This window comes from Pleurodeles waltl, chromosome 4_2 (assembly GCF_031143425.1).
Source record: "Pleurodeles waltl isolate 20211129_DDA chromosome 4_2, aPleWal1.hap1.20221129, whole genome shotgun sequence".
Lineage (NCBI taxonomy): Eukaryota > Metazoa > Chordata > Amphibia > Caudata > Salamandridae > Pleurodeles > Pleurodeles waltl.
Genome location: NC_090443.1, coordinates 946,355,584 through 946,381,903, shown reverse-complemented (window position 1 = coordinate 946,381,903; position 26,320 = coordinate 946,355,584). Strand labels below are relative to the sequence as shown.

At 44.5% G+C, this 26,320-nt stretch overlaps 1 protein-coding gene across 2 annotated transcripts in view; it reads right to left on the bottom strand.

Moving 5' to 3' along the window:
- Nucleotides 1–9,955: 9,955 nt before the first annotated feature.
- The window catches only part of LRRC41 (leucine rich repeat containing 41), a 117,439-nt gene continuing 101,074 nt past the window's right edge, over nt 9,956–26,320 (bottom strand). For both annotated transcript variants that reach the window (XM_069232756.1, XM_069232757.1), the window contains 2 exons: nt 21,816–21,891; nt 9,956–16,020 (listed from right to left, as the gene is read on the bottom strand). In XM_069232756.1, coding sequence (XP_069088857.1) covers nt 15,789–16,020; nt 21,816–21,891 — 308 coding nt within the window. In that variant the 3' untranslated portion in view covers nt 9,956–15,788. The remainder of the gene's footprint in view (nt 16,021–21,815; nt 21,892–26,320) is intronic.

Below are 26,320 nucleotides of genomic sequence, written 5' to 3'. Positions count from 1 at the left end.
CGCCCATCCCCCATCAACATGACTCCTATCATTGTAAAGATAGGAGTCATGCCCCCTTGCCCAATGGCCATGCCCAGGGGACTTCTGTCCCCTGGGCATGGTCATTGGGCATAGTGGCATGTAGGGGGGCACAAATCAGGCCCCCCTATGCCACAAAAAATAAAAAAAAAAATACTTACCTGAACTTACCTTAATGTCCATGGGATGGGTCCCTCCGTCCTTGGGTGTCCTCCTGGGGTGGGCAAGGGTGGCAGGGGGGGGTCCCTGAGGGGAGGGCACTCTGGGCTCATTTTGAGCCCACTTGTCCCTTAACGCCATCCCTGACCCAGGCGTTAAAAAGCGGCGCAAATGCGCCGTTTTTGGCCACGCCCACTCCCGGGTGTCATTTTTGCCCGGGAGTATAAATTCCACGTAAAGGCCTGGGAGTCATTTTTTAAGACGGGAACGCCTCCCTTGCATATCATTAACGCAAGGAAGGGGTTCACGCTAAAAAATGACGCTCACTCCGGGCACTTTGGCGCCCGAAGCGTCTAATGCCATAGTATAAATATGGCGTTAGTTGGCGTTAGTTTAGCGTCGAATTTGCGTCGAAAAAAACGACGCAAATTCGGCGCAACCAGAGTATAAATACGGCCCTTAGTGTCTTAAGTGGCCGTTCCTCAACCCAGTTCCAGGCTGTCTCCGGAGTGTCGAAAAAAAGGGATTTCCCCTGATATAACACCTTCAGGCGGGCCGGGAATAAGAGCATATATGTAAGTCCCATCGCTCTCAGTTTAGGCTTGACTTCCAGAAACAAACAGCGCTGCTGTTGCACCTTTAAGGTATAGTCCGGGAAGATCATTACTGTAGCGGATTGATAGGTCAGTGGCTCCGCTTGACTTGCGGCCCGGAGGATGGCATATTTAAGTAGCCGCACTATAAAGAGCGTTGGCGGGGCTCCCACCGGCGGTCGAGCTCAGTTCCCTGTGAGCACGTTCCACAATGAAACACTGCAAGACCTCCTCCTTGGGAACCCAACTCTTCAGCCAGTCCCACATTTAGTAGGGGTGGAGCCTTCCACCCCCTCTGAAATTCCCACCACTCAGAGGTTATTTCGTCTGGACCGGCCCTCCGCATCTTCTGTCCTGGCCTCGAGCTGATTTACCAAATGTTGCAGCCTCGTTAGGCATTCTCCATATGTTTTAACTGTATCTTCTGTTTCGAGAGTCGCCCCTCTACCTCTGTGACTCTGTGCGTGGTGCTACGAAGGTCCTGCCTGATGAGGGCCAGATCAACTTTAAGCTCCCCCGTTTTGCCCTCCATGGTTACCTTCAAATCATTGATGGCTTGTAGGATCGTTGGTGTCTGAACCACTCCCCCAGGATCGGGGGCTCCACCGTCTGCTCCTGTGTCACCCCCTGGGGCGTTCTGCTTGGCAAATTTGTCAATTGTTTTTGTTGTTGTGCTGGCGTACACCCAGCTTTATCGTGCCCCATCTCGGCGGCAACGTAATCTCAGTTTTCACCGCTCCCTGTGTTCCACAACGTCCCAATGAAGGGGGGGGGGGGAGAGAGGCCCGAGTCTATCACGAACCCTCCCATCTGAGTGGCACCGTCAATCGTGGACTTAATTCTACCCTCCAGTGTGGCACAGGCTCCTCAAGTCCGAGACGCTGGGCTTCACGTGTTCACTTCCTCTGCCCACTACCGCTTCTCTCCTGAGGCCTGCGCACTCTCCCCTCCCATCTCTGGCCTATCAGGCATTGGCCTCAAGTGTGGCAGCCAGTGCTCACTGCCGCCTCCCACTGAGGCCCGCAGAATGATCCGCTCGCCCGAGCCAGCCGCGAATGGGGCACCTCCCCAGCCTGCTCCTCTGCTGCCGTTCAGGGCTCGCCTCCCTCAATCGGTGTGCCCCGGGTCCTTGAGCGCCATACATCAGGGCTCCACCACTAGCACACCTCACCCAGTCTCGCTGCTTCTCCCGAGTCTCAGTTGTCTGCACTCGCTGTCCTTGGGGACCGCCGCACATCGCAGGGCCATGTCCTTCCACCTGCCTCGAGTTTCGGCCGTCACTGTGATCCACCACTCAGCGACAGCCGTGCTAGCCCTTACCGTGCTCCTCCAGCACCGGCCCCCCTCCAAGCTGTCCCCCAACGAAAAGGCCTGCTGAGTGCTCCACTCTGCTGATCAGGCCAAGAACCGGGTGTCTCCCCGGCCCTGTCCTCTGCTGCCATCCAGGGCTCACCCACCTCGCTCAACGGGCCTCAGATCTTCCAACGCCTTAACTCAGGAATTCCAGCGCACCTCAGCCGGTCTCACTGCTCCACTCTGGTCACCGTCCTTGGCTCCCACTGTCTGCGGCAGCCGCTGCACATCGAGGGGCCACATCCCTCCGTCCACCTCCGGTGCCATTTCTCGCAATGATCCTCCATTTCACTGCCACCGTACTAGGCCTCGCTCCTCCGGATCCGGCCTCTTTCGAGCTGTGCCCGGCTGCTTCCCTGTCATCCAGTGGGTCTATCAGTCTTCTGGCACTACCGTTAAGTAATGATGCTCGGTTATTGAAAGGATAATGAGACATAGGGTTAAAAGGAGCTGTGCTACGCTGCGGCGATCTGCTCCGGCGTTCAGCCACGTCCCCCTCCCCCCCCAACCACAATTAACCTTAATAAAAGTCACTGACTAGAACAAGCTGGTCTAGAAAACAGACTGGACGATCTTAGAAATTTAGATAAGGAAGAACATAAGTCACATCATAACAATTGTGGTAGGACCACAGGAAGTAAAGAGATAAAGGCATTGAAAAGCATGGGGATCGCATTACCATGGCAGTGGCTCAAAAACATGGCAAAAGACAACACACAATATGAACATAAGAAATACTTGGTCCCAAGGAGGGTTCGAACCCAAGGACACACTGCACATGGGGCCCTAGAGTCAAATGCAATGCCACTGAGCTATAGCCCTTTGCCATAGAAAACCTTCCTTGTAGCCAAACCTGCTCTGTAAAACCACAGATAAAAGGGGAGAATCCCAAGAACCCATCTGTGATGGAGAAAGCATTGGACAATGCTTTAATAGTAATATGGCAAACACAGCAACTATTGATATAGAAACAATGTTTGTCCTAAGGAAAAAACTGAGATATTGTTATGACCTCTGGGACCATCTATAACTCACATAGGAGAAAAATAAAAAAATAATTGCCATGTAACCACCAAAGGAAAGATATATATACATATTGGCCACAGACAGAAGCTGTCACCGTGATGCTGTCCTAAATATATATATATGAGGACAGAGACCAGTAATCAGCAAGATAGTACTAATATAAGAGGATGGAAAGTGTGGAGGACATCACGCATCCCAATAAAGTAAAGGGTGCCAAAGTGTTTAAACCAATGCCAACTGACTAAGAAGTCCACAGTCAGGTCACTAATATCAAAAGTTTAAAAGACAGTAGATGAGAAAAACCTGGCTGAAGTATGGAATTAAAGATAAAATACACAGTCCTCCAGTGACAAAAGCTGAATCAATGAAAGGACTCTGAACCCCATAGAAGAGCAATACTCGTTGATTAAGTGCACAAACAAGAAGACAAACAAGGTACAAACATGAATGAAAAATTCTATTCTATAGAGAACACAAGCAGGAATTTGAACCCGTGTACCAAGAGCCCATGCTGCTGAGGTATAGCGAGAGCAACTTGCTAAAGGAGTACAAGGTCGCACAGATGTGGAGTGCCATTAACATTTGTCACACTGCTCCGCATGAGAAATTAAGTGTAGAGTAACTTAGGAAGAGAAGCGCAAGTAATGTTCCAAGGATTAAATCTGAAAGAAACCAAAGAACCACCATAAATAGGCTCTTGTGCAAAACATGGAGCTATGTACAAAGGCTCCCGGCGAGTTACAATGAAAAGCTCTGTATAAGGGAGACAAAAGTGTACTTACTAATGCCTATAAGGCTTACCGAAAAATGCTCTAACCATATAGCTAACTAACTCTTGGGCATGAAGCCCGTCTTTGGAGAAAAAAGAAAAAACACTGAAGGCCACAAAGAAAATACCTCTCAGATAGTGGAAGCGAAGAGCTGTCATCGACAGGCCGAAATAAATAATAATAGTACCTACACTAGGTCAGATGAAGCAAAAAAAATAGGGAGTACAGGAACAGACTTATTTAAATGTTTTTTCCACCCTGACTGTCCCTAAAGTGATGGAATGCAGAATTGGCATGTGTGCCGAACAGGTGGACGCCATCGAAGGGCACGTCTTCCAGTGTGGATTGGGCAGTGTCAGAAAATACAGACTGGCTTAGCCAGGCATGACAGCACAGCGCTACAGAATGAGTCATGGCTCAGCCTACTGAATCCATGGTATCCATACCACATGTTCTTGCAAATTTAGCAGACCATCTCCCATTGTGGAGTGTCTGGACGAGTTTGCTCCGGGTCTTCTCCGGAAGCAAAGGCAGCAGGTGCATGACCGAATCCCACAACGCATGGTGAAAGTGTCCCAGAACACTTTTAGTTTATTGACCTCAAGGCTCAGCTTGCTGAGAGGAAAATGTTTCTCCTACAAGTTGCCAGCCATCTGAACTCCCAGTCCAGAGGAATGTTAGGGAGGCCTTCTTGGAGTTGGGTGATGGAACTCCCTGGGGGTGGGCCAGTGCTTATGGATCGGTCCAAAGGGGCCCCCATTGCGAGTTTAGCCCAGGCCCCTAATAGAAGCTCATATAGTTCTTCTATACAGGGGAGCACAGGCCCTACTCCTGCTTGGCCCTAGTGAAGCACTTATCAAGGAGTCAATGGTCACCTCCACAGAAGGGAGCTGCAAATCTAGGACTGCAGCTGCCCTCTTCAGTACCTCAGTGAAAGAGTAGCTCACATCTGTAGCAAGGGGGAGGAGGAGGTCTGAAGCTGGTGAGGACGTAAGGCCACTAGCCTCACCCAGTTCCATCAACCAACTAACCTATAGAGGAGGCTGAACAGTATCATCCATGGGGTTGCCAAACCACAGGTCATCTCCGTCACCTCCAAAAGCCTGTACCCCTGTAGGAAAAACAACAGACTGTTTTGAAGGAGGAGGGATGGTGTCGGAGTCGGATGGCCCCACTGGCGCCGCACCCAATGCTGTCCGGCATCAGTATATCATCATCGAGGGTGATCGGCTTTGTGTTGACCAGTGCCACCAACATTGGCTGACCGAACTACAGCATCGCAGGTGAGAACCCCGAAGGGCTGTGCACTGGAGCCAGTACAGATCAGGGCATTTTTCCAGAAGGACTATGTAGAGAACCCACCGGCATGGAGTTGAGTAGGATACCTCTCACATCCTTGAGGCTTAAAAGCGCACCAGAGGAGGGTAGGGACCCAAAAGATGGCATGGAGAGAATTATAATAATCCTACAACTGGGACAGTCACCCGGCTCCAGGAAAAGCATGGACGTGTAGGGGTGGGCTCATGCTCTGACTCCTAAACCGGAGACTGGGAGAGGGCATCGGAAATGTAGGACTTACATGACACCGGTGGATGCAGTGACTTTGATCGCCTGCGTTTCAGTGTCTTACCTTTTGACATTGAGGGGGACGTACAGTCGCAGGAATGGCTTCTGGATTGGTCTTGCGGTCGCTCCCAGGACTTTGAACGAGGCAAACGATGACATGGGGCCTCTGCCAGTCACGCTGCCTGATCTTCATAATCCACTTGGACAAAGGCAGGAGCCGCAATCCTCAGTCTTGGTGCTCCCCGAGGCACCACATACAAACAGTATGAGGGTCTGTGGCCAACATCTGCCTGTCACAGGTTTGAACCCGAGGACATGTGAAAAAAGGGCACACAGTTCCTTCAACAGAAAAATGTTGAAATACGCCATAAAACGGCCTAAGGAATCGCTCTGGATCTGCGTTGGAAGCACAGAAAAGAAGGAACTGACGTCAATGCTTTGGAGAGGAGATTATATGGACTCCATCAATGTCACATCCAGTGGACAATGTAGTTACGGAGTCGTACAATGCCCTCTTCTGATGCAAAGGGGTACTGCTGGGGAAAAAATTCCAGATCAAGTCTGGTGCCTGGTAGAGAATTCTAAAGTAAGGAATCTGTAGCTTGCTGTCTCTATCAGATATTATCAATGTATATTCAAGAAAGGAGATGATTGAATGAGCCTGGTCCAGATTTGAACCTGCAGACAAACTGCTGTTACCCACATATACACACATTCTACAATGAGTCTGTAAATCACTGAGCTCTCCTTCTGGTTTCAGTGAGCCATATAACTGTTTAGAAGGGGTGCGCGGCAAGGCAGCTGGGCGACTTTAAAGATATGTAGGTAACACATCACATAAGCATAGTGTTAGCTGAATGACCTCCAGGCCCTGAGGACCACTTAATAAGTGAACATGGAGCCCGTAACAGACATCAGGCTGAGGCTGAAGGCACTACGTGTTTCCCACAGTGCATCTCAGTGAGTTAAATTCAGTAACAAAATTGCTAAAACATTTACTTACCTACAGTGCTTGATGCTCCTCTCTGTCTCGTCATCGGTCCAAGGCTCCAGCGTAGGCTCCTAGAGCCTCAGGCAAACATTCCCCCCTCCAGCACCAGGAGGGCTGCTTTCCAGCCAGCTGTCTTAGCTGGGTGAAGAGGTTTAAGTGCATCTGTGAGGCTGACCAGCTCAAGACGGTTGGCCAAAATTACATGTGCACTCTAAACTGATGTGAGTACCCCTCCCGTGCTGCCACTCAGCACCAGTGGCCCTACCCACAAACACAGCCCAGACTGAGAGCAGTGAAAAAAAAAAAAAAGAAATTAATTTTATTACATTTGTATTTTTGATCTTTGCTGCACTTGCAGCATGGGGGCGACGCTCCTCTACCCTACTGGAGGGGCTGTTGCTGGCTCACAGAGGCACTGGGGGCCTGTGCCTGCTCTATGCCGAAGTTTGAAGTGCGAGTGTCAGGCTTGGCGGTTCATGACAGCTGGCCAAAATGACATGCGCACTCTAAACTAGAGTGAGCAGTACTCCCCTGCAGCCAGCCAGCTGCAGTGGCAGTGGCCCAGCCCATCCCTACAAACACAGCTCGGGCTGAGAGAAGTGAAAAAGAAAATAGTAATATATGTATTTTATTTTTCACCTTTGCTGCGCATACAGCAGGGAGGTGACACTCCTCTGCCCTAATGGAGAGGCCGCTGCTGCCCTTGTCACCATATTTAGGGCCCTACAACAGCACCATTGGAAGCAGCAGTGAGTTAAAAGTCCTTTGTAGCATACGTTGTTCGATCACTGGTACTTCTCGACTTGAAGGACAAGCTTTCTTATACTTCGATCACAATCTTGCTCTCATTTATCTATATTTTGTAACTGTCCCCCATTTCCTTCTCAATCGCAGGGGTGGCATATCCTTTTGGTCCTGGCTTTAACACTGTGGGATAGACTGTTGGTGTTCCATACAGCATATAATAGAGCACAGTTTAGAGCAAAGATAAAATAAAATGACGTTTCCATATATGTCTGGTCAAAATGCAAGCTGCACCAGTACAAAAGAAAGAATAAGGGGTGAACATGAACTTTCTATTATAAAAATGACAATATTCCACTTTGTCTTGAAAGCTGTTACAGATGTCATTGAAATATTTCAGTAATGTGTCTGTGCTGCAGCTTGTGAACCTTTTTTACTTGCCCAGATTCTGCAGTTTTCAGGAATCCTTTCAGGGAACGTGACAATATGTGGCACTCTTACTTTTATGTCTGTTGTACTTGCTTTTGTTAGTTTCAGTGCAAACAACAATGCATAAGTGCCACGAGCAAGGATAAACACCACATCAGAACCTCAAACATAACCCCCAATCTTTCTTTGTTTACCCCCTATTGCAGTGAAATAGCTCATTTTACATAAAACAAACATTTAATTCCAAGCAGTAGTCATGATTTGCAGCTCAAAGACACGATGGGCCTCATTACGACCCTGGAAGGCCATTGACCGCCAGGGTTGTGGTGGAGGTCTGACCGCCAACGCAGCAATGTGACCGCCACATTACAACCGCCAGCACTGCCACTTTTCATTGACACAGTGGTGTGGCGGTCCAAATTCACCAGGGCAGCGCTGCCAGCGGTTTCATGCTGGTAACCCCACCATAAAAAGGTTGGCGGAGACAGGATGCAGGGGGCCCCTGCACTCGGCATGGGCAGTGCAGCCCCCCCCCCCCCCTGTCCAGCCCTTTCGCAATGTTCACTGTTTGCAAAGCAGACAGTGAATATTGTTACTGGTGCTGCTACACCCTATGCACTACAGCATTGCCACCAGCTCTATTATGAGCCGAAGACAATGCTGTAGGCTGTTTCCCGCTGGGCCTGCACTCGGCAGGGGCAGTGCAGGGGCCCCCCTGTCAAGCCCTGTCCCAATGTTCACTAGCTGCTTTGCAGACAGTGAACATTGTTACGGGTGCTGCTGCACCCTACACACCAGCTCTATTATGCGCCAGAGACAATACTGTAGGCTGTTTCCCACTGGGCCAGCGAGTGGAAACTGTTTCCGCCCGCTGATCCAACGGGAAACTCATATTGGGCCCGGTGGGAAGACTGCCACACTAGCGGGCTTTTTAATCCGCAGAAGTCATAATAAGCCCCTATGTGTTATTTTGCAGGCTGTATACAACTGATTACATTCTAACAAGATCCACATGTCCATGTGGAGAGCTGAAACAGATTTCTTTTTGGGAACCACTCTATACTGCCTCCCTATCTACAACTCAATTTATATAAAGGTATCCTACCACCCCTTCCTCCGTATTTCAAGACAATTTTGTCATCCTGCCCTCGAGAGAACCATTCTTGGTTATTAAATTGACCCTCACACACCCTATTGGTGACACGTTTTATCATTGGTTCGCACCCTGCTCCCAAAAAACAGGGTGGGTTCAACCATATCCCAGGAAGCACTTTTAATACTCTTCAGTTCTACCATGGATTTTAGAGATTAAAAATACGTAATAGACAACCCCATTTCCCTCTATTTTGGGTGCCAATGGTAATGATTTAAATGTGCTAGTCTGGTGTTAATAGAGGGGTTACTACCGCTGCACCCTAGTTATCTTTCAACAGGTCTTGGTCCTTCTTAATGACCTTAAAAAGATCCCAATCTTTTCATTAGGACTACATCTACTCAATGCCCAAGATTTTCTAAGTAGTATCTCTGTTGTCTGTTCTATTATGACAGTTTAGTCAACAGTTCTGTGTTGTAAAATAGACACATTCAACAGTTTTTGAGGCAGGCCTACTTTCCTCTTCCCTGGTTCGAAGGGCATATATTAGTTCCTATTGCCATCTGAGGAAATACTCATTCACTAAACTCAGACGCTTTGTTATACTGACTGACATTGGTTACACAATGTATGTAGAAACATACACAAACAATGCTGTTTCACACTGTTGTATGCTTATAAATGCCACAATCCCTCCATTAGAGGCTCTTGCATTTCGACAACAAACAAAAACTGGCATTCAAATGTGAATTGTATTGCCAAATTCGCACATAAACATGGGTCGCTGCAAACATGATAATTGTGAAACCACACATATCGACTAGTGATTTCTCTCAAAACCAAGGTCTTACCCTAGCTGGTGTACAGTTACACCACATACAGGCTGGTGGGGCACATCTCTGTTGTCAGTCATCTCGGTAAGGATGTTCTCAAAAATTCCACTCCTTAACAGTACAAGGGTTTCATGCTCCTGGGCAGTTTGCATAACGTTTTTAAGCTTTATGTCGGAGTGTGTTGGGTAGGTGGAACTGTCTTGCCAAGTGACATCAAAACAAACTAAAACAACCGCACCTAGGGTTCATAGGTTCAATCATACAAAGCAACTACACAGCACATATCTTCATTATGCTGTTGCACGCTTCATTTGGTGTCACCCAAAAAAAGATAACACGTTTTATAAATTCCATTTCTCGGGAACAAAATGAAATTCATCGAAGTTTGTACCAATACTTTATTTCAATGTTTCAGCAATTCATGACAAATGCAATTATCAAAACGTGTACAAACATGCAAGAGCACATAGAATGGCGACTGAAGATCAGGCAGCAATTGTTTTAATGTCAAAGTCCTGCACGGAAGGCAGTGACCATCAAATTAATTACTTACCACCAAGCTGGTTATAGATGTGCCCAGAACAAAGAAAAAAAGTTTTTATTTTTTTAAGTAAATGTCACTTCGGATGGCCTTATAAACCAGTAAATTCCTTCTACAAATAATAAGGCTTCCATTACGCAACTGTTTCATGCACAGCAACAGTAAGTCGAGTCAGGTCGCGTTTCACTTTGAAAAACAAAAATGTTCCAACAAACTAACCCTTTCCACACTCCTTTAGTACTTGTTGCATCTGTTGAAATGTCTTCAATCTATAAATAAAATGTGTACAGCTGAGTCATATACATTCAAGTGCACCCCGTATGCAGTGTTAAGAAAAAGCCCTTCAGATCTGATGAAAAGACAATAAAACTGACGCATGAAACGGCTTCTGTTCAGGCAGCTGTTCCAGGTCCATGAAATGCAGTGTAAAGCAAAATTGATTATCCAGTTGAAATATTGGCATTTTAATCTCACTTTTCAAGTTGCAAGTTTTTGTTTTTTAAACTAGGCATTCCACTTAAAATATTTCAAAATACGATTTTCGTTGAAAAAGAGCAATAGCCACTTGCTGGAATGGTCTACACTTGGAAAGCTGAAGCTTAGAACAAAGTTTTTTTTACAGGAAATACTTCAACATGAGTGGCTTCTGAAGGCAGCTGAAGTCCTCTATATACATGCACGATGTCTTTGTGTAGGGTTTTGCAGTCTTCCCCAGATCTCCACCAGTGTCCCGTAACAACATGCAAAGTTTGCTTTTTGTAATAAATATTCTGCATCTACCTCTGAATTATATTAAGTGAGGCTCATGAATACGGACCACCTCTAATTTGCTCCAGAAACTTTTCTTAAGCAAAGAAACAAGATTTCCTTCACCAACCTTATGTTTCATCCAAACACATTAAGACATTAACTGGAACTTTGAGTTGGTTACCAAAACCTTGTTTCCTTGCTTCTCCCGAAGAGAAGATACATATGATTAGTCTGACTAGGTCAGCAAGAAAACTGAATTTAGACTTCTGCACATCCTTTGGAAATATCCACTTCTCTGTAGGAGAGCATGTATATAAAGAAAACCCAAACATTAGAATTCCAGCTAAAATGCCACAATCAACTTCACTGTGCAGTTTGCATGCACATTCTCATTTTAGATCAGGATCATGTAAAATATCTTGGTCCCGGTCTTTGCATAAGAGTCAAATGTTGCCTAGTTGTAATAAATGTAAAAGTGTTTAAGACAAGTTAGACATGAGCTTTAAATGAATCATTTTATGTATACACAGACCTTCATAGACAAACAAAATAATTCTCCCATATCAAAATTACCAAACCATACCTCTGACTAATGGGTAAATAACTTAGTCAAAGATGGCTTGAAGTGTAAACATCTAGTACTTTACAGTAAAGCTCTTGAAAACGATTATGGAGTTGGAAGGGTTACAGCATAAGTAACAGACATCATATCTCAACGAAGGGAAGTATTTCAAAAGATCCCAGACCACGCACTCTGCATGACCAGTACAAGATCACAACGGATTAGTCGTGAAGATCAGAGCTGTATGTAGGAGGGCTGAAGAGCTTGCAGTGGAATGTGCTGTGTTTTCCAGGTTGGGGTTGCCCCATGTTGCTGAAGTTCAAGCAGTGTGAAATACACACGTTCAAAAGAAATACACCTGCAAAGTCATGCAGTATTTTTAGGTGTCTTAAATAAAAAGTAAATATTCTACTGCTTGCGGGCAGTAACATTTGTGTTTTTGTTCATTCCGCTAAGCAAGGTCACACTGTGATATATAGGTGCATGCTAGATTCTCAAAAGTCTTAGGGTAGGAGTAATGCAGTGGTAGCACTGCCCAACAGCATGCTTCCACTTTTCCAGCCAAACTGCCTATACAAATGGCACTCTGTACCTTGCTAAATTCCAGATGGATACAAAAGGCAGTAGTGGTCATCACGTTTGCACTAAAAGCCCATGTTGTGTGTAAATTTAGCAAGTGTTGGCAATTCATGTACTATGTCAAATGCTTCCACCAAGTTAAAAAAAATATATACATTTTACAATAATTTAGAACATACACTCTTAAGAGGTCTGCTGTCTTCACACTGTAACAGAGCCCCTGTTCGACAATTGATCATGGAAGACATGCAGGGAGGTCACCCAAAGAAAGGAATGTCTCTTTCCAGATCTAGTCACATTGCAAAATGAATTTAGAGTATAAAAATGCACGTGTTACACACAATACATACAGTTAGTCACTGTAACACTTGTATTGTTCAGTCATGAATTCAATCCAAGAAGCTGCACATGAAGAAAAAGTGCAAAAGGCAACTGGTATACATGAGCTGCATAAGGATCTGTGGCACTGTGCTTTCCAAGTAGATCCGCAGGGTGACGCCCAAAAACCTAACTTGTTAATCTAAATCTTGAAATAAAAGTAGAAGCCCAGAAACGTGGCCAACGGCTGTCTGTGTTAATATTTTAATGTGAGGCAGGAATACAAATGAATTAACATCTTGGCAGCCACCCTGGGATAGCCTGCCAATGAAAGTTTTGATAATGTGTATACAACGTGCTCCACACAGAACCAAACTTCAATGACAAACATTAAGTGAGCTAGACATTGATATCCAAAAAGTATGAATTCTAAATGCACAAACTGTGCTTGTGCTAAGAGACAGGCTACAGAGCCACTTCGTTCCATGAAAAGAAGAAAATACAAAGAAGTTTAATTTAAAAATAAAGTATTTCAATTCAACTGTCCATGAGTGTGGGCATGTGTATTTCACTGAAGTCCCACGTTTTAGGCATATTTTCTTTAAAAAAAAGTGAATAAAAGGATTATAATTATGGTTTCCATCTTATGACCAAAATCAATACAGAAAAGTTGGACATGAAAAGGTGGTAAGTAAATTCAACTAGATTTGTTTGTCTTGTACAGTGGAAGAACCTGTTGCTACAACATTGAACACCCCTCCTGAATTTCAACAGCCACTCAGCAAAAAAATGTTTTTTTGGTTTAGAAATCAGGAGACAAATAAATGTCGCCAACAGTTACCACTGAACTTGGTCGCATCACACTACAGAGATCTAACACTGTCTCAGGAAATGCACATTTTCTCAAGGAAGAATAAATGCAGTCCAGCATATCAAGTAGTAGACCAATACTGAGCCTAAGGGGGCTACAAAAGCCACCAATCAAGATTAGTTTGTGGGAAGCAAGCAACTGCTACTAAGGAAATAACCAAAGAAGCAATGTGTGTGCCAGCAGGATTGGAGGAAGGCACTTCTTATTTTCAGAACCGAGGGATAAATCCACAGACACTATTGACCTTGATCCAAATGTCTGACAGCAAATTCAAGCAAGAAGGATTTGAAATCTACAGTGGCCATATCCATAGGGACAATTCTGGAAATCTCAGGAAAGATTAATTGCAAAGCTATAATTGAAGAAAGTTAAATATCTGGACAACAAAAACATCATAATATAGCTCCGTTGAAGCAGCTGCCAGGGTCCCTTTGACTTAAACTAAGAAACTCAGAAACCAGTAATAGCAATAGAAAGATGAAAAACTCAAAATGAGGGAGGTACCACAGGGCCGTCTAATTTTGAAACCAACAGCAAGAAGTTGTGGTCAAGGATCAACTACTGTGAGAACATCTAAAACGTTTGTCTCTCGGCAACAAAAGGACATGTACTTCTGGCCCTGCATTCCTTGTTGTGAAGAGTGTTTTCTGTTTCAGACTGTCATCAGCACGTAACAGCATAGTTCCCTGCGGTTTCTGTTTTACAAAGGTTAATTTAATATTCTTCAGTATTAGTTGGTTTAACTTATGGAAGAGCATCTTTCTAAAGCATACATCAGATCATTAAAGTTCTCCCAAATAGACATGGGTAAATTCAAAGCTGAGGGAAGGTAGGGTGCAAGGACGCAGCCCAAAAAACTGACATCCTATTTATAAATACAGCTAAAGTCAGCGGATTAATGCACGGGCCTGGTTCTGAAACCCAGTGTACAAAATTCCAGTGTTAACAGAAAGAATTGAGTAGGCACTCACGAAGTTTGAGCCATTGTAATTGGTTAGCTATTCTGTCACAAAACACAAAATACAGAGACAAGGCCCAAACATCTGACTTTTTAAGAATGCTGTAAAACACAGAACCAAGTAATATCTTTCAAACTTTTTATGCCTCGGCAAAGAACCCAATATTACAAAAGTGGATTTCAGCATTTGTAGCCCTACTACAAGAGGTAATGGGGCTGTACCTGTGTCCCCAAATAACTAAATTATGGAGCAGCCAGACTGCCTCTTCTATCCCCAAACAGGGCCTGTCGATTATACCAGGGTCAGGATAACTGGTATGTACATGTAACCAGACCAGTGCTCATATCTATTGCCAAAGTACCTCTTCTGTACAACTAGAACAGTTTGGGATTTAACAAATTACACAATAACAAATGTATATGTCAGCTCTTGACCAGGCTGCACGAAGTGTGCTGTAATACGTAAAGGTAAAGGACCTGTTACGTGAATTATAAAACTATACATATAGGTCTATATATGTATTCTCAATGTAAACTTGTCAGTTTACTTGTGTTTCAATTGAAATGTTTCGCCCTGCTGACCTAGGGAAAACTTTAACAGATCAACATTTGTGAATTAAAAAAATATAGTAAAGAAACTGCTCTCCATAAGAGAATTCCCTGTCATTTAAAAAATGAATTAAAACGGGCCCAAAGTGTATTTTATAATTAGCAGTTTTTGTAAGGCAATAAGGCCAATGTAATTTCAATTAGATGGTTTACCTTCTAGTGACCCATTTCGACATTTCGGGTAAAAAGACCTTTCGCGGAAAGTGGCACATTTTACAATAGTAATGTGCCACAAGTGATTGCCGCCTAGTTGTAGGCTTAGTCGATACAAAGGGGATTTGTTTTAATGCCTCGTGTGGCAAATTCTCAGACAGCTGCTTTAGTTTGAAACCACCAGCACTGTAGCCCCTCCACTGGCTTTGTAAAGATGCTCTAAAACCTAAACCCCTTTCTTTCCTCCTCTACCTGCCGCTTCACATAATCAGAGTAAGCACTGGTGAATAATTTCACCTTCTTGGAAGAAGAGGAGGACCTAGATGCCGAGGGCATTATTTGTGATAATGCTATGTGTCCCTGGCACAAGTCAATATGGTACACAGCCCATATTGTTGGTTTTTTAAATGTTTAGGGTTCTCGTTCTTGTGCCCCCCTCAAATCTATATAATGCACTTTACATTGACTAAGTGGTAAGGTGTAGGGAAGGCCATCGCCCAAAATGAACAGTTTCAAAAGAACATATAATCGAAGCAAATAAGAGGCAAAGGCGCAAAGACCGCGCTAGGGTTTTAAGCCCATGTTACAGTAAGTTTTCCCACTCACATCCTTAGAAAGAGATGCCAGGCACATTGCCAGCCTGCGCATACCAGGTGGAGGTAGGTTTAAAAAAACATAACGATTAGTTAATGTGTGTTAGCTCCACCGTGTGGCTTGCAATCAAATCAAGTGTGTTCATTCCACATTGAGGCAAGCTACCTTTCTCAGTCCAGTTTTTCTGCTCCAAGTAGGCCTTCTCCTCTGCCATATGGGTATGGCATAATCCTTCCTCTCAGGTACGTTGCTAGGACTTTGGAGATCAAAGGGCCAAATCACATGATGCTGACATGGTCAGAGAAGGCGTTGGCAGAGTCCCACTTGTCGCTGATCACGGAGCACATACCGTGGAGGAGGCGCAGTGCCTCTTGGGCTGTAATGGGATCCCGATCCAGCAGATTCTGCGAGAGAGAAAGGAGCATGAGCTTGAGCCGGACGCCTCTTTGCTGACAATCCTCCAGCTTCTTGGCAAACTTGAGCAGTCCATCTGATTTGATGCAGTTTGAACTGGAAAGCATAAATAAGACTTATGGTGTTTAACTCAAAATGACTGAGGGCATCAAACAGAAGATTCAAAGAACAAGACAAAACAGTTGGTTTTACAAACTCCTGCAATATTTATCCTATTTTGACAAGTGCCTTTCTTTCAGAGGGACAGGTAAAGAAGCACTAACAATAACAATTTTAGAGGACGTAAAATATTCTGTGCGGAAATACTAGAAAATGCTTAAATGACCATTTCAATACTCACCAGAGCTTCTAGGAGCTTAAAGGCACACACTGCAGAATAGAAAGCCTAAAATGGTAACAAAGCATTTGAACAATCCAGAGAATAAAAATGTTACCAATACTGTACCCAAGAGTCACATGACGAGACAAATTTCCCTGTATTATCCAGAAAGTACTATTTTAAAATCTAAAATATGAATGTTTATTTACAAATTAAAGCTTCATTCTACAGAAGGATTCTTAAAATGGATAATAAAAAGAAGCAAAAGAAACCCAAATGCTTAAAAATATATGTTTAAAGGTGAACTGTGGTCTGCAGGCTCATTATTAGTGTTGACGTCCGAAGTACATTCAAATCAAAATGTAATGTGAGACTGCAGCAAAAAGATTTGAAATACAGAGTGTTGGAAATGGCCTTTCTGCAGGGTCACCCCAAACCTTTTGTCTTCCTCCTCCTCTATTGTTGATCTAATTTTTGCTGGCATTAGGACTCTGCGCACTTTACCACTGCTAATCAGTGCTTAAGGGCATATGCTCTCTCCCCAAAACATGGTGACATTGGCTCATACCCAATTGGCTTATTTAATTTACTTGTGAGTCCCTAGTCAAGTGCACTACATGTGCCCAGGGCCTGTAAATTAAATGCTGCTAGTGGGCTGCAGCATTGGTTGTGCCACCCACATAAGTAGCCCCTTAACCATGTCTCAGACCTGCCTCTGCAGTGCCTGTGTGTGCAGTTTACCTGCCACTTTGACTTGGCATTTAGAAGTACTTGCCAAGCCTTAAACTCCCCTTTTTCTACATTTAAGTCACCCCTAAGGTAGGGCCTAGGTAGTCCATAGGGCAGGGTGCTATGTAGGTAAAAGGCATGGCATGAACATGTGTGTTCTATATGTCCTGGTAGTCTAAAACTCCTAAATTCGTTTTACACTGCTGTGAGGCCTGCTCCTTTCTTAGGATAGCATTGGGGTGCTACCCTCATATACTGTTGAGTTGTAGATCCTGATCTGAAAGGAGTAGTGTAAGAATCCCACGCGTATGTGAGAAGATAATCTTTTATTAGTACTTTTCTGAATCAGATCATAACGATAAACCTCCAGCAAGAGCTCCTCTCTCCACCAGCTTCCAACTCCAACTCCAACTCCCACTCTCACACCATTCCAGAATCCCCACTCTCTTCCAGTTCCAATCTCACCCTCAGAGATCATCACTACAAGTAGCCAGGTCATATTTAGTAAGGTCAGAATGGTGATACAAAATCCTGCTTAATGGTGAAGTTGGATTCTATATCCCAAACATAGGATGCTCAGTCACACTTGCATACCTCTGCATATTGAATGGGTCTTCCTGGGCGGGGAGGGCGGAGGGCCTGACACTTACTTGTCAAAGGACAGTAGCTTGCCCTCACAGAAAGGACTGCCACACCCCTATTGGGACCCTGGCAGACAGGATGGAACTGAAAGGGGACCTTGTGCACTTCAAAGCCACTCTTTGAAGTCTCCCCCACTTCAAAGGTGCATTTGGGTATTTTAGCAGGGTCTCTGACCCTACCAAATTAGACACTTCTTGGGTAGACACTCTACCTCACAGACACTTCCTGGAGAAGAGAACCTGAACCAGAATCTGCAACCTGCCAAGAAGAACTGCCTGGCTACCCAAAGGACTCACCTGACTGCTTTTCTGAGAAGGACTGCTGCCTTGCTGTTGCCCTGCTGCTCTCTGGCTGTGCTGAGAAGTGCTCTCCAAGGGCTTGGATAGAGCTTGCCTCCTGTTCCCTGAAGTCTAAGGACCAAAAAGACTTAATTCCTGCAAGAGAACGCCCCGTGCGGCGAAAATCGACACAGCCTGCATCGCTGTGAGAAAATCACTGCACGCCGAACCAGAATGACGCAGCCTGACTTCGCAAGGAGAAGATATACGCAGCGCCAGCGTAGCAACCGAAAATTTGACGCACGGCCCACTGGATCAACGCAAAGCTGAGCTGGAACAACACAGCCCGACTTCCTGAGAGGAATCGACACAGCACCTGCTGTGCGGTAGAAATTTTCATACAGCGCCCACCGGATCGACGCAACCCCCGTGAATTCGTCCTGCAAGCGGTGGATTTCAACGCATCATCCCCGGGACATCTTTTAACCCCGCAACCCGAAGAGGATCCCAGTCTACGCGCCGGAAATTGAGGCAAAGTCTGCCCTGCATGAAAACTCAACAACACATGCATCTCCTCCTCTGCGGTCCCTTGCGGAGAATTTGAACACAAACCAGGTACTTTGTGCTTGCAAGAGACACCTGTTGCTTATTAAGAAACTAAAGACACTTTGTATAATTTTTACAGTGATATCTAAACATATACCTATTGCATCTTAATCGTTTTGACCTGCATCTTACCAGATAAATAATATATATGTTTCTAAACTCTGTGTGGTGTATTTTTGTGGTGTTCTACTGTGTTATTGCATTATTTATTGCACAAATAATTTACACATTGCCTTCTAAGTTAAACCTGACTGCCCAGTGCCAAGCTACCAGAAGGTGGGCACAGGATAATTTGGATTGACTTATCCTGACTAGAGTGAGGGTCCTTCCTTGGACAGGGGGTAACCTGACTCCCAACCAAAGACCACTTTTCTAACAGTACATACTTGGTAGCCATCAACGTCTTTTGGGTGTTCAGGGGAGTATTTCTAAGTGCTCTCCTTCACAAGGCCTAGATTCCCTTATCTTGCAAGCCATGAAATGAGAAGTAATTTCCTCCATTCAGGAAGTTATTTCTTTTGATACAGTATTTAGTGGAAGAAATACAACTTTTTTCCATGAGCAGTGCAAGTTTGCGGCTGCTGTTGGTAAATGCACCATCAGTTGTTTCTGCAAAACTCATTTTGCAGATGCTTAAGGATTGGATGTTATGGTCTACGTCCTCTGCTGTGTCCACTCCCTGAGCCACAATGCTATCCACTTTTGCCTGTACTATCTTACCATAATATTCTGAACTTTTGCTTCCATTCTTTCTCACAAAATAGATGCAAATTAGGATTTAGGGTGGTTTCCACTTTAACTGCTGCAGTATCTTATATGGGGTTTCGAGGTTAAACTCTTGCCATTCTACACACTTATGTGTAAACAAACTTTGACTTCTTAAGGGTTTTCACTGCTCAAATGGAACCTCACTTTGCCCTTTTTCCGATGTCATAATTTTTGATTTACATGTATGTTCCTTATATTGCAATGGAACACCCCTGAATCCATACATTACTAATCCAGTTTATAATAAATTCTATGTTATAGTTTTCTAAGATTTTATTAAATTATATTTATTGTAATTAACACTGAGCAACGTGGTTGTATTTTATTTATAGTTCAATCAGTTGTGCTGTTAGCCAACATGGTTTTAGCTATTTGTGGACACAACATCGTTGTAGAGCTTTCTCAAGGCTGGAAAGATAAGCAAGTATAAATTGTTTCAAAATGAAATTACAACAATATCTGTACTGCACTACAACGTGGGCTTATCACCTTAGTGCAGAAGTGTAGTGTTACTTATTATTAATTACCTTTATTAGGAAAAGAACCACTCAAGTGCATTTAAGTGATCAATATTCCTTCATATTTTGCAGCAGATGGGAATGTTTTCTTCAGTGTGGCCCTTCCTTTTTGGTCGCAGCCCCTGGTGCATTTCAGAAGAAAGTTGTAGTCTTTCTCAACAAATGGCAGGTTTACACCTTGAAGTCAGCACTAGATCAGTCTAGCCTTGTCTTGTCTTCCAGGACTGTACCAAGTCTTACACCTCCAGAAGAAGTTACAGGTAAGGTCTTTTTTGTAATTATGGTCCTCATCATGCAGTACCTGTCTCGTAATGGAACAATTTGTTGGTCCACAATGTCCACAGACATCGTGAGGACTGGGGCAACTTTCTTCTGGGTCGTCCCTTTCCTGTCAGACCAGTTGCTTTGTATTTGTTCCCTTAACCGGGATCCCTAAAAAGCAGGACATATGGCATATTGTTTTGCTTGCTAAGGACCTTCACTCTATGCTCCAGATTGGTAGTATGCCCTGTTTTCTCATGGAAAATCGTCCATCAAGGGACAGTTTTCTCAAACGTGCACAGGCTGGAGCTCAGTGTGCCACGACTACCACATCTTCCAACATCAACCATTCGTCAATCTACGATCTTTGCAACTGTTTCAAGTCACGAATCATGGTATCAAAATAACTTACTGTCTCGGACAGTCATTCATTTAATGTGTTGCACAGGCCTTGCTGGATTCCAAACTTTTTGTTCTGGGGCACACTTGACTGCAAAGTTTCTAATCTTTGTCTTTAAAGCATCTTGAGGCCAATCGCAGATTCTGCTTGCTGCCTTACTATCTCCACAGAATGCATGTTCATTGACTAATGAACAGAAAGCAGGCCATCTGATGGATGAAGTACATCTATCATTCCCTTTTTGTTGAACTAGGTCATGCACCTTTTATGTCTTTTTCTACTCCTCACTACTGTTGCAGTAGGTCCAGGACATCCTGCTGCACACTATGTAGAATTACTAACTCCATCACCTCTGCAATCTGTAAAGCCATCTCAGATTGCAGTTGTCCGTTGTATTTCGAGATTACTGCTTCTGGGGCACCACTAGCATTGCTGACAGTAACTCATTGCCCTAACTTTAAACCTTAAAAGAAATAATCGTGCTATAATCAATGGACATCTGCACTTGCAACAAACACTTGAGGCTGAAACTCCATGGGCCTAAGCTAGACCAGGACTTGAGTTATTTCAGTACATGGTGAGTTCGGGAGATGGAATCTGACATGAAAGCTTATATTCCACTATTTACGGAGCAAGTGACACCTGAAACGCGTTGCATGTTATCGACATCCTGTCTTTTGAGATTTCTTCAGCCAGGTTTGTCCTCCTGCTTCACCAAGAGTCTGCTGCCTCTGAGGATTTACAGGCTGCATCTTTTAGGAACTGTGGATTTCTGTTGACAGGTCCCAATTCTTGCTCAGCCGAAATGTCTTTTCTCAAACTTAAATCTACAAAAGATGGCCACACTAAACCAGAAAATGTTTTCTAAGACCCTTGCTACATCATTTCACCCTCAAGTCACTTTCATGGCGTTTGCTTAGGCCTCCAAACTGTTCCTTTGCAACTGTTGACATTAATTTCTTGCTTCCCACTGCACCACACCCATAAAATGTCTTCTTGCTACCATAAGGAACTCTGTCTCTCTCTCCACCTCCGCTTTCCACTTTGTCCTTCCTAGGACAGGGTGTTTTGCTTCTTGCTGTCTTAGCTTCCTACAACCAATCTCTTTCTCTGCCAATACTTCTTAATCCACCTCTGTGCTATGTAAAGCAAGCAGGTAGCCATGCTGTAACAGGGTTGGTATGTCTGCAGGAATGGCCACATTTCAAATTAGTTGTGGCAGAGTTCCTTTTGAAACATTAAAAGATTAAACAAATGGTTGCTCAAGAATAGCTAAAAAGGAATTGTATTAGAACCAATGACATTTTAAAGACAACATTTCTAAAAGTTAACGCACACAAAAAGGCAATATGAAAAAGATCAGAGGTTACCTAACATCCAGGCAATGAACCCGTGACAAGGAATCATCTCCAAAAATGTCTGCTAGCAAAATAAGTCCATCATTCCCTAGAAATAAAGATGTGTGTAAAAAACAGAGCACAAGTAGCTGTGCAGCAAACAATACAGAAGCACAAATGTTCCAAAAATCGACAAACACACTAGATGATTCTTTTTTACCGAATTCAGGACAAATAAAATTGTCAGTTGATAATGCATTTCTGAATTTAAATCGAAATTTGCATTAAAAGCAGTGTGCAGAGTAATGAATCTAGATTTGTGCTTACAAATGTTTAATAACATGAAACCTTTGCAGTTGACACAAACTTGCTATGACATGTTAAAGTGTGTTTTCCTGGCTTACGCTAACTAGGCTTCAATTAGACCTTAACGCCATCTTTTCAAAAAATGAATGTCCCATTGTCATGTTCATTCTCTGTTTATGATTCTGCTACACATAGTTCAGAAAGATGAAGATTTGTTTGTTTCTCAATGACACTGTTCTCGAGGAAAGCCTGCTAGAGCTTCTTAAGATATTTTCAATGACCACCTGACCACATCGATTCATGATGTTGCACTGTTTATGTAGCTAGTTTGTTCTAACAACTTTGGATGACATTAAACCAAAAGTGCTAAAGCAATATTCATGTAGAAGCGGGTGAGTGCTAAGGTGGTAGGGTTAAATGATGATTTAAAATTCTGTAATTTGAGTTGGTGAAAATGTAATTCTTTGCTCACACCATGGGGACTTTGAAGTTCTAATGCTTTCTTATGGCGATTTTGTGGTAAGCGAGAGATTTTCCTGTTGGATGCCGTCCAATTTCTTAATGATTTTTGCTGCACATTTGTTACTTCGTTTTTTTACGATTTTGCCTCCTATTCTGTATTCCTCTATCACTGAAAGCCTTCATGGCAATCATTTTATAAATGTTAAAGATTTTCTCAATTTGCACTATAGTGTTTCTTTATTGTACTTTTTGACTTTTGTAATAAACCTTTATGCTTATTCTAAATTCTGCCCAAGAACTCACTTTTTGAGTCAATCCTTTTTCTTATTGATTGAATTTTGAAATGCTATACTGAAACTTTTCTCTGACACACATTGCATACTGATTCAAGGATTAACCACCAAACTCCTGGGCGCACCACTCAGCTGTAAGATTTTAGAAGTGCAGCTCGCTCACCAGTTCAGAACATTGTATTAGTTGTTCTCATTTAACACAGCTGCTGATATTGTCAACATATTTTCAATCAATAATAAGCTAACATATCAATATGCTCTTTGGCTGAAATCTGGCGAAAATGTGGGAACTGGGAACAGAATACTTCCATACTTGACACAATGATGTTTAACTAGAAGAACATGTTACTTACCTTCAGATCGCTCTTTCTGGTAGAAACTATCTAGCTGCAGCTTCCTCACCTTTTGAATATTCCCTAGGTGTCAGACTGAGTCCGGAAACTTTTCAGCAGTGCCTCTGCACACCACAAGGAGGCACCATGCGGCTCCACACTAATGCTTTTCCTCTCAGGAACAGAAGTGCAAAGCTAACAGAGGCACCATTCTGCACACTGACATCAGTTGCTTTTGAGACTCTTCACACCTCTAAACACAGTGCTCCACAAGCCAACCAAGGTTTGGGGGGTGGGAGGGGCGGTGAGGCAGAGCATAAAACGCCAACAGGCCAGTAGTTTGACCAACGAGGAAATGGGTCAAAACTCTTGGCAGCAAGGATATATGAATCTGCAGAGCCAGTTTGTATGGGAAGGGGGTAGTGTACGGTGGTTTAACACAAAGAGCCTGAAGTTCACTCACACGCCATGTCAGGGTCATGGTGATGAGGAACAGAATAATGAGCCATAATGGGCAGCTGTGAAACTGCTCAAACGGAGAGCATGTCAGATAAGCCAGGACTAGATTAAGGTCTCATTGATGCATTACAAAGAGAGAAGGCAAAACATGTTTTGTAGCTCATTCAAAAACTGCATCACAAGTGACTTATAGAACAAGGGCTGATCTGGCAAGTATAAGAAGGCTGAAAGGACTAATAGATAACCCATAGCCATGTCCAAAGCAAAGCCTTGCCGAATAAGAGACAGAACAAACAAGAGCACGCCAAATGACTTGACCTGGAGGGTGTCAAACTGATATGTGCCACACTAAACCGCAAATTTGTCCCAACAACAGGTGTATCCAGTTTTCATTGAGGGATGCCCGACTGCCAAGATGACATCAACCACCTCCGAATGAAGTTCGAAGGTGTTCAAGCTTCTGCAGCTCAATTTCCAAACATGAAGGTGGAGACTGCAATGGCTCAAATGCAGAACTCTACCACCGTCCAGTCTCCAGAGTCAAGGGCAGACCAGACCTAGGCCAGGGTGAGCATTTTGGATTCCTCCTTCTGGAGGAAGCAGTTGAGAAGGCACAGGTCTAGAATTGGTTGAAGACCTCCGTCCGTCTTGGGGACCAGAAAGTAGTAGGAGCAACAACCACATCTTACTTCTGGCACTGACATCCTCTTGACTACCGCTTTGGCCAAAAAGGTATGCACATCCTGCCGCAAAATGGAGAGGTGGTCACCCATCAGTTGCTGGGGATATGGTGGAATGTGCAGTGGGAAAGAAAGGAAGGGTATCTGTGGATCCTGCCTCCCACCGGGTTGGGTGGATGGTTGATAGACTGAGTGGCACACTGACCTCGGCCTCGGAGGTGTTGGGCACCTCGCCCTCTACTGTAAAACAGCTGGTTCCCTGTGAAGGCTGGACAGGCTAGCAAGGAGGAATACCCATCCAAAGGAAAGGAGCTATAGAACTGTTGTGGTTGGTGAGGTAGGGCGGAAAGGCCCTGATAGCAAACAGTAGCCCTGTTCTTCTTAAAATGCTCAAGAGCAGAATCAGCTTTGTCCCTAAATAGGCGAGTCCCATCAAAGGGCATGTTCATCAAGGAGGACTGGACATCACCAGAGAACCTAGTTGATCACACTCACACATGGAGGTGAATGGCAACGCTAACGCCTATGGCCCACTAAGTGGAATCAGTGATGTCCAAGCCACAATGATTTGTGAATATGGCTGAATCACAACCATCTCTGAATAGCCTGCGAGAGCACAGGGGGAATCATTCGGCACAGCAGGGAGGCCTTATGCCACCAAATTCCAAGGGGCATGAGAGAATCTTCCCAACAAACACCTAGCATTACCAGACCAGAGGGCCAAGCTGGTAGAGTAAAAGACGTGCTTGCCAAATGTTTCCACTCACTCAGATTCCCTACTGGGGTCGGGGGAATGTAGTTGTCAGCTTACACAACTAGGCTTTCTGGTGAGTGGTACAGAGAAAGAAAATTCGGGTTGCCTGAAGCAGGGCGATGGCATCTAGTGGTCGACTGACTGGTAGCCCAAACCCCTGAAAAGGTATCAGTCAGTGCCTCACTGAAATGAAGAAGAAGCCCCAAAGAGTTTTGCCCTGGCTGAAGGACCTCAGTCAAAACATTAGTCTCAACCTCCAAGGAAGGGAGCTGGAGGTCAGGAATGTTGGCTTTCCAATGCTTCACCATGGCTTAGGAAGTGGATTCCTCTGTGGCTGGTCAAGTGGGGAAGAACAGACACCTGTCTCCTGGTGGGTATCAAAGCCACTAGCCTCCTGCACGTCCTCGTCATTCCGGTAGGGCTGAGCAAACTCAGAACGCAGGTCACAGTCATACGAATCTGTCCCAAAAAGGAATGCAGTGTCCCCTGTGGCAAATAAAGTGGAGGAAGTGGCACCTCAGGCGGATTCAGGCATGACTTAAGAACTATCGGACCCACCTCCTCTGGCATTGGTTACGTTGATATGCCCGAGGCTGGCATGGGTCGTAGTGCTGGCAGTACATCTGGGACAAGGGCCGGGGGCAAGACAGGCTGAAAGAGTCCAAATTGTGCCACTGGTGAACCCACTAGTGGTATCCAGGTGGAATGCCTCTCGGCTCCGTGGGGCCCAGACGCTCACCAGAGGGAGTAAGCATTGATCAAAAGAACCAGAGCATCGCTGCGCAGAACTCTTCTATCTGATGCAGGGTGGCCGAAGGCCCCAGAAACTCATGTTGGGTTTGCCAGATCAAGCTGCAGAATAAGCTCCAAAGTTAGTCAACTTCAGATGTAAGATCAAGAAGGGTGGCACCACAACTGCAGCTGCTCGAGTGAATGCGAGTGTCCGAGGGGGTGGAACCCCACATTGATTTCTCGTTTTTCTTTTGTTTACCTGAAGACTTGAAGCGCAGCGAAGACCAGTTTCTGGAGCGCCACTGCCGACTCTATGAACAGGACCAAGATTGAACCATAGATGCGGAGCACAACTTGGAACGGACCAGCTAGAAGGGTTCTTATGCTTGGTGATGTTAGGTTTTGCTTCCCATTGCCTGATGGCCTTTGGGGTCATTGAAGCACAGCCACTGCAGGCTTTGGAGTCATAGTCTAACCTCAGGCACACCAGGTAGGGATCCGTCACAGACATTTTTTTGGG